The sequence below is a fragment of the Brassica napus genome, chromosome A3, assembly GCF_020379485.1.
Source record: "Brassica napus cultivar Da-Ae chromosome A3, Da-Ae, whole genome shotgun sequence".
NCBI classification, from domain to species: domain Eukaryota; kingdom Viridiplantae; phylum Streptophyta; class Magnoliopsida; order Brassicales; family Brassicaceae; genus Brassica; species Brassica napus.
Genome location: NC_063436.1, coordinates 20,579,291 through 20,588,696, shown reverse-complemented (window position 1 = coordinate 20,588,696; position 9,406 = coordinate 20,579,291). Strand labels below are relative to the sequence as shown.

General features: G+C 34.9%; 2 protein-coding genes across 2 annotated transcripts; one reads left to right on the top strand and one right to left on the bottom strand.

The window, feature by feature from the left end:
- Positions 1-250: 250 nt before the first annotated feature.
- On the top strand, positions 251-3,349 carry LOC106439803 (threonine--tRNA ligase, chloroplastic/mitochondrial 2). The gene is made up of 7 exons (XM_013881318.3): positions 251-635; positions 931-1,077; positions 1,148-1,295; positions 1,394-2,025; positions 2,093-2,401; positions 2,702-2,902; positions 2,985-3,349. Exons 1-7 carry the CDS (start codon positions 354-356, stop codon positions 3,243-3,245), a joined length of 1,980 nt encoding a protein of 659 aa, XP_013736772.3. The 5' UTR covers positions 251-353; the 3' UTR covers positions 3,246-3,349.
- A 3,734-nt stretch (positions 3,350-7,083) lies between these two features.
- LOC106444237 lies at positions 7,084-7,714 on the bottom strand. Its single transcript, XM_013885734.3, has one exon. It carries the CDS (start codon positions 7,609-7,611, stop codon positions 7,336-7,338), a length of 276 nt encoding a protein of 91 aa, XP_013741188.2. The 5' UTR covers positions 7,612-7,714; the 3' UTR covers positions 7,084-7,335.
- Positions 7,715-9,406: the final 1,692 nt, after the last annotated feature.

The window sequence follows — 9,406 nt, the reverse complement described above, 5'->3', positions numbered from 1 at the left end:
CAGAACTAATATAATAATGATTTTCTACAAAAACGGAACCTAAATCAAACACAAAACCAAAACGTGGTCTTATGTTCTCCAAAACAATCAGAAAACCTTCCACCACACCACAGATTGTTCCATACTTGTAACTGAAGATATTAAACCAACCAAACCAAACTGAATTACATAAACGGTTTTCTATAAAACCGAACCGAACCGAAATCAAATTATAATTTAAAAAAAAAACAAAACCAAAACGTGGTCTTGTGTTCTCCTCCAGTTCAATCCATTTTATCAGACAAGTTCCACACCACAGATTGTTCCCATAATCTCAAAATCCCTGCGGAAGTCTCGCGGGGCATCTTCTTCATATGGCCTCCTCTCGTTCTCTTCTCCTTTCCTCTTCCTTCCTCTCCAAACCCTCTTCCTTCCTCTCCAAACCCTCTTCCTTCACTTCCTCTCTAAGACGCTTCGTTTACCTTCCCTCTCCCACCCCCAGATTCTATCCAAAACGTCATGGTTTCTCCACAGTCCTCTCCGTCGCCACCGAGCCAGCAGCTATCTCCAGCACCGCCCCCAAGAAGTCAGAGCCATCGACTGTCCCGCTTCCCAGTAACGACTCATCCGATAAGCTCCTCAAAATTCGTCACACGGTTACACATTCTTGCCCTCTGTTTCTGTTCTTAAATACTAGTGGGATTTAGCGGGCATTAATTTGGTTTTAAATATGATTTATAAGATTTATGGTTTGATTATAAACATTAATATTTGGAGATATGAATTTTGAACTTTAAATCATAGTTTGAGAGACATTTGATACCGTACAATAGTTCTCATGGGAAAATAGCTAGTTGACCCGTATATTGACACTGAAAGTGAGTTTGTGCATTTTTTAAGAGATAATAGTAACTTGTTGAGAGCTGAAGAGTGTAATTAATGTGAATACAGTGTGCACATGTAATGGCCATGGCAGTTCAGAAACTCTTCCCTGATGCTAAAGTAACAATAGGTCCCTGGATTGATAATGGTTTCTACTACGATTTCGATATGGAGCCTCTGACAGACAAAGACCTCAAGAGGATCAAGAAAGAGATGGTGAGTTTCTTACGCTGCTGATTAGTATTCATACACTAGTATCTTTGATTTCTCTTGGTTTTACATGTAGGACCGTATCATTAGCCGGAACCTACCACTTCTACGAGAAGAAGTATCCAGAGAAGAAGCGCAGAAACGGATCATGGCGATCAACGAGCCTTACAAGATGGAGATTCTCGAGAGTATCAAAGAAGAGCCCATCACCGTTTACCATATAGGTAAAAAGCTGTAGCTTCTCTCTCTCTCTCTTCTTGACTATCTCTAACTTTGTATTTAGTTTGGTAATATAGCTTGTGCAGTTAATATGCTCATCTAGGTAACGAATGGTGGGATCTTTGCGCTGGACCTCACGTCGAGACAACAGGGAAGATCAACAAGAAAGCTGTTGAGCTAGAATCCGTCGCTGGCGCGTACTGGAGAGGGGACGAGAAGAGGCAAATGCTTCAGAGGATCTACGGGACGGCTTGGGAGAACGAAGAGCAGCTAAAAGCGTATCTCCACTTCAAGGAAGAAGCTAAACGCAGAGACCACAGACGCATTGGTCAAGACCTTGATCTCTTCTCAATCCAGGACGAAGCTGGAGGAGGGTTAGTGTTCTGGCATCCCAAAGGCGCCATCGTTAGAAACATAATCGAGGAGTCGTGGAAGAAGATGCACGTCGAACACGGTTATGATCTGATCTACACTCCTCACGTTGCTAAAGCTGATCTCTGGAAGATCAGTGGTCACTTGGACTTCTACAGAGAGAACATGTACGATCAGATGGAGATCGAGGACGAGCTTTATCAGCTAAGGCCCATGAATTGTCCTTACCACATCTTGCTTTACCAAAGAAAACGTCAATCATACAGAGATTTACCCATAAGAGTTGCTGAGCTCGGTACAGTTTACAGATACGAGCTGTCTGGTAGCTTGCACGGTCTCTTCCGTGTCAGAGGGTTCACACAGGTTAAGTCCTAATCTTGTTTTTAAGCACTAGGATTGACTTTTAACTAAACGTTGTTTTTTTGGCCAGGACGATGCACATATATTTTGTTTAGAGGATCAGATCAAAGATGAGATCAGAGGTGTGTTGGATCTCACGGAAGAGATACTGTCGAGGTTTGGGTTCGATAAGTATGAGGTTAACTTATCAACAAGACCTGAGAAATCAGTGGGGAGTGATGATATTTGGGAGAAGGCAACGTGTGCTCTTAAGGATGCTTTGGATGATAAGGGATGGAGCTATGAGGTTGATGAAGGAGGTGGTGCCTTTTATGGACCAAAGATTGATCTTAAGATCGAAGATGCATTGGGAAGAAAATGGCAGTGCTCAACCATACAGGTAAGTAAGCTTTTCCCTTCTACTTTTATTAAAATTGATAATAATTTTATTAATTTTCTTTGAATAAAATTTTAGTTTGAATTATATATTTTATTTTAAAAAAATGATTAGTTTCTATAACTTTACAAGAATAATATTTTTTATTTAATTTTGTTCATTTTTAAATCATAATAACACAAATTATTTTCTATTAATTAATGCATAGTGAATTTTTTTTCTAACATTTACATTGCCTCAAGCCTCAGCTCTTATAAATGTCAGGATGCTTCTCTGTTAATGTGTTCTTGTTTGGCAACGCAGGTTGACTTTAATCTTCCTCAGAGGTTTGACATTACTTATGTGGACACAAACTCGGATAAGAAACGCCCTATAATGATCCACAGGGCGGTTTTGGGGTCCTTAGAAAGATTTTTTGGGGTTCTCATTGAACATTACGCTGGGGATTTTCCATTATGGCTCTCTCCTGTTCAAGTTCGGGTTCTGCCCGTCACAGACAATCAGGTTCTGTCTCTTTTGAGTCTGATGAACATTTTGTCTGAAAATTAGGAATCCATGTTCTGACTTAGTGAGTGGGGGTTTGCAGTTGGAGTTCTGCAAGGAAGTGAGTAAGAAGCTGAAAGCTTGTGGAGTGAGGGCTGAGCTGTGCCATGGAGAGAGGTTGCCAAAGCTCATAAGGAACGCAGAGACACAGAAGATCCCATTAATGGCGGTTGTGGGCCCTAAGGAAGTCGAGACCGGAACTGTCACCGTTAGGTCGAGGTTTGGAGGAGAGCTTGGAACCATTCCTGTTGATGACTTCATCAACAAAATCAACATTGCAGTGGAAACAAGAACTGCTTTGTAACCTTTATTGTAAGACTAGGACCACACAGATCTCTGTTAAGACTTTGTTCATTTATCCTTTGAATGCTTTAAAGATTGAAATGGCCAGCTAAATCTTTGGTGACACTGAATATGATTTTAATCAAAAACAAATAAAACGAATAAATTTGTCTTTTTTTTTTTGTAATAATTCAATATTAAAATTAATGATTACATGGTCTAAAATATATTTTTTGCTCGAAGGTCCTTGATGATATTGAGCCGGTCCTGCTTTCATTTAAAGCTTGTAATACGAAATGTTAATTTTTAGTATATAATCACTCCCTCTGCAAGATGTGTTTATAGTTCACACCTCTCTCTAACTCTCTCCCAATTTTTTTTTTCATTGGTTGATCAAGCGGTTGTACAGTTTCGTATTTGGAAAATTTCCTTTTTAATTCCATAGGGTGAATCTTGTTTTAGATTTATCGTTTGTAAATTCAGTTTCCCTCAGTGCTTCTAAACTCGGGCTGGATCAAATATCGAACAAGGTTAAACCATTACCCACCAGGAACATATCTATATTGAACACAATGAACAGATAACAAAACTCAAAGATTGTTGAACCAGTAAAAAACTAAACTCATGTCAAACCGCAAAAAAAACTTGGAAATCATCAAACCAATAAAATTGGATATATTTGTTAAATCAATTTTGTTAATTATTTCTTCTTCTTTTGTATATAATAAAGTTTATAAAAATACTTAACACCGCCACAATTAATTGTCATTTGCCAAATTAAGTCCAAAATAATTGAACTATTGGATTATGATAATGGTGGCATGCAATGCTTTAATAAACTACTTTCTAATCTTTCCACTTGTTACATAAGGATTCCAACTCAAACAAGATAATCTATAGAAATTTGTGGAAGTACATACACTTCAAAGAACTAGTGGATCAACAAACTTACACATTCATTGGTTGCTGAACAAAAGGAAACATTTCATTGAGCGAAAGTCTTAAATTGCAAAAGTGTAAACCAATAAACGGATTAGATTCATGGCGGTGTGATTTACTTCATCATGATTATGCCCGCCATTATTTGCCACCCGAAATAGAAGAGGAGGTTACTCATCTTATTATGTCTAATCATAATCTAAATGAATATAAAATGTAAGTAGCAATGGTTTAATTAATCTTTAATATGTAGCAAAGGGGGTTTCAGTACAATCTAGATTCTATAAATTTGTAAATTCTCCAATCATGTAAAAGAAAACAATTAACAAACGTCAATTACAATGATGGGATGATTCATAGAGCGAACCGCACTGAGAACATCACTATCCTAATTGTAGTCGACATAACGTAACAGCAATATATTTTGTTTAAAATTAAATTTGGCAATCTATTCTATTAAAACACAAGTATGACCAATTGATATATGTTGAGTCTAATAATTGTTTTTCTATGTTATCAACTCTAAAAAAAAATATAATACTTTTAAACTGAATTGAAATTAAAACTGTATTTCCATAACTACCTTCTAGTGGTCAAAACATGTATTTTGTAACCTCCTTTCCATAATTATCGATGGCCACACCACTTCTTTCTAATATTTATATTAGGCAACTGTTATATAAAAATAATTATTCTTTTCTTTTGAGTTTATATCAAAATTAAGTTTGCTTACTTCCTTTCAACAGTATTCTATCAAAATTTTCTTTTGTGTTATTGGATAATCTGAACCTTTTTCTTTTTAGAATTTTAACCGTTTATTTCATTAATAGAACACATTATTTTATATAATTATGTATACAGTTACATTATTGACATATATTTCTATAATTGTATGCTAATTATTCCTTATAATCTCGGTTAAAAAGTATAAAATTTAATTTTTATATCACAGACACTTTATATTTGTTAAGAAATACAAAGTAAAAACACTTATTGTAGTTTCATTTTTTTCACCTTTAATATTACGAAAGAAAATATATACTATTTTCACCGACTATTAAAATATAATATTTACTTATAATAAAATTTGGTATAATTAATTATTTTAACTAATTATAACTTACATCTCACCTAAAAATTAGGATTTATTCAACTAGACATTAATTTATTCAAATTTTAAATATTTTACATAGACATTAAGTTTATCAATTAACAAAGAGCAAGATGTTAAAATAGGGTTTAACGGTTTTAATAGAAATAAACATTCATATAAACTCATTTAGTTTAACGGGATTGAAATAGGTTATTTGATCAAAAATATTTATTAAATGTTATCTATTCTATTAAAACAGCAGCATGACCAATCAATAAAAGTAGGATCCAACTATTTTTATTTAAAGAGTCATTATCTATTAAGTAATTAATATAACTGTAACCCACTAACCCTATATTTCTTTTTGTAAACGAACCCACTAATTCTATATTTTAGAATTAGTTTTGCGCTTTAAAGATAACGTGGTTTCTATTTACATTGGATCACAATTTATAAAACCTATTTTATTTTGTTAAATAGGATTACAAAGAGAAACACAATTACAAAGAAAGTATAAATATGATTATAAAGAAAAATATAAATATAAAAATATAAATTTTTTTAAAAAAATGTAAATAAAAAATATATCCGCCCTTTTAAGGGCGGGTCAGAATCTAGTGATTTATTAAAAAAGGGTCGGTTCATGCTGTGTCGCACTAAACATGGACATGAGTATTTCCGCATCCTGTTACTATCCCGCGTTAGGTAAACTTCATTTTTGACCCATCTTTAACCAATCATGTTACACCAATTTTTGTTATCATCTACAGTTTACACACACTATTATAATACAACAGCGTTAGTAACACAAATGACTAGACGACAAACTTTGGTGGATCAGACTATACCAACTCGATTATATTTATATCTATTAAGCTCTAATAGTCAAAGTGATTTAACGTCATAGTAATGTTGAGGTTAACGCAAAGTGATTTAACGTATAAGCTCTATTTTGTTAAAGTATATAATACTGTATTGGGATAATGGTTTGAACTAATCCCATTGATTTGTCATTACTCGAAACTAAAGCCGTAGAATGCATGTTGACCAATTTTTATAGTAAGCCATAACTAAAAAAGTACACGATTGTAACACTTTTTTTTTGTGCAACACACTTTTCTTTATTATCTAATATTCTGTATGATAAATTATCCAGGATCTCGGGGTTCGACCAAGCCAAGTTTTCTTTCTGTTAGCATTATCATCTTGTTTCAAAGGGAGTTTGTAGTCGTTTGACTTGTTTGGCAGATTAGTAGAGTCAGAACTTGAATGAAGCAGTAGGAGCGGATGAGATTTTGGGTAATTAACAACCTTAAATCTGTAACTCATGGCAGCTAAGCAGCTAAGAGAAACTCTCCTTCGCAACTCATGTAGCGGTCGAAGTTTTTAAAGACTGGTTTTTCTACTCGTTTGTGTTAAGTCCTTTTTAACTTTTCATAGTCATTTGTTGCGTTTTGCATAGTGATGTTTAGATGTTTTTCATTTTTCCGCTACTAGTTTACTATATATTTTCTATAAATTCAATTGTAATAAATCTTAATTAACATGTTGACCTAAAAAAAATTATATGACAAATAATCCAATTCTTGGCAAAATAAATCATTATCATTTTTGCAGCTGGATGATCTTTGACCAATAAATAATATGTGCACATATTTTATCTAACACATCGATCTAGCACTATTTTAATAGTTTTTTTTATCAAGTTCAAAATTGTCCAAGTTGTATAATAAAACATGACCGTGGGTAGTTATCTTACCAATAACACTAGACATTAAAAGGTTTCAGCGTTCAGGCCAATTGCCCTAATTGGGGTTAAATGTCAAAGTAAAAAAATTTAAAATATTATTTTTTTGCTAAAGAGAAAAGTTAAATATTCCTATGAAATCTTCTGGATTAACAAACGCCTCATGGACGCAAGAAAAGAAAAAAAGGGTGAAATGAAAACCCACTGTATATCTCTCACTAGATTCCCTAAATAGTAACTAAAACCATCCATCAACAAAAGAAGAAGCAAACCAAATGGGTACTGAAGAACGATCGATCGATGTATAGAGAGTATAGAGACAAAAGTGGATAATTACATTAAGAGAGCGTATCTCATGCCATCACAAACCATGAGATGGTTAACCTCCGAGACCCTTCCGTAATCTCCCGACACCCACACACCATCAGTCCTGCTACCACGTGGAACCGCAAAGCATGACATGATCGATAACGGAAACTTCATCATCACGCCGTTTTCTCTCCTGTCTCCGTTAACGGTCGTTGAAGGCAACGCACTTTCATCAGCAACACGCGGACTTTTTCGAAGACTTTGGAGGTTTCGTCGTAACACAGATAACATCTTCAGCATCTCCTTCCTTTGTTCTGTAGTATCAGTTTTAGTATTTGGAGAGAGCAATGAGTTTCTTGAAGAAGGAGAAGAGAGATTATGAGGGTATTTATTGGGTAAAAAGTGCAAGTGGCCAATTGGGAAAATTCCTTTTTAATTTGTTATCACCTAGTAGTCGTAGTGCTTGTGTTTATCATGAATATTATTCTGTTTTAATTTTTCTAAAAAAAAAAAAGTTTAGGAAAGAAAAAACAAGAAGATAGTGGAGACAGAAACTTGAGGGTTCGCTTTAGAAACTTACCCCATGATTAAGAGAGATGGTGGGGTCTGGTTCACTTGGGTATCTCTTCCCATTTCTTAAAGGATAATTGACAAGAAACAAAACCAAACTGAGTGGAATTTATTTTTAGGTTTTGAAAGGCGACACTTAGTTGACAAATAAATAAAACAAATTTTCCATTGTGTCAACCATTGAAGCTTCGTGATGCCTCTTAGTTTCCAAACAAAGCTTCTTCACCATTGTTTGAACTCGTCACATTGCTAACTGCTCTATCAATGAAAGGCTGCTCACTCTGTTATGAACCAAATATCTAGTGTGGAACATGTTCTCACGTTATTCATTACCTACTTTTTGGATTGAACATTCAAAACTCGTCCGGTCACCAACAAATCTCCTTTGACTAGGGGCGTTTAATTCGGAAGATGGTAAAGAGTCTGAAAATTATCTTTTTCCACATTGTTGTTCTTAAGAACCATGGCCACGTCATTTGTATCTTGCTTTCTGCCTTAACACATAAGAGATTCATTAGCACACTTTTTAAGGTAGTAGTTTTGATTTTACCTCTAGTTTCTTGGCTGAGGGGTAAAAGCAGTTTTGCTTTTGGCTCTTGACTAGCCGATGTATCCTTTGAACAACTTGGCTCATGGTTCATTGCATCAGCTGCTAAGGATAGACACGTGGCTGTTCTCTTTTGATTGTTCTTCTCACAACATTAAATTCTTGTCGCCACTCTTTCTCCAAGTCTGCATAGCAGACTAGTAGTGTTGTCTACTGAACCGATCATCAATTTTTCTACATCACTGAGAAATCATTTTCTCATCACGGCTATAGTCATGACTTTCTTCATCTCTGGACGGTTAGACTGTTCTATGCTTCTCATAACAGGCATATTCAGTAGCCTGGTTGGTTGCGTCTTTTCCTGCACATAATCAAACTTGTAAAAAGCCAATGTGTTATCTTTTCTCAAAAACTTTTACTTTTTTTTCCAAACAAAGCTTTTGTAGAAGAATTAAATCTGTAATTCTGTGGGATCTTCTTCTGTCTACTTCTCCTTTTAACCGAACATCTTGTTCTTGCGATTACTAAATAAACAAGTTAGAAGTAAAAAAAAGCTCACGAGGTGTTTTCTCTCTAGATCTCTCAAGCAAATGATTCTCTTCAGTGAAAGAGAACTATCAATAAATCTTAGAACTTTTCACCAAAGAATCAGATGGAAAATCAAGAGAATAAGGAAGAAAATAGTCATATTGCAGATTTGGCCGGCACCGGATTGACCAAGCCTTCCTTGTTAGATTTTTTTATGTGCAAATCTTCCATTACTTTAAAGCTCGATACCAGAAAGGTTATGATCAGTTGATACCACTTGATGCTACCCTGATCAAGTTTATGATCACTTGGTTCAGATCCTTCCAAGACCTTACACTTCAAGGTGGTAATGATATAATCCTAAATTTCCTTAATTAGGCTCGTGTAGACCCGACAAGAAGTATATTAAACCCAATGTTTGATACGAACAACAATCCAACAAAAAGATAA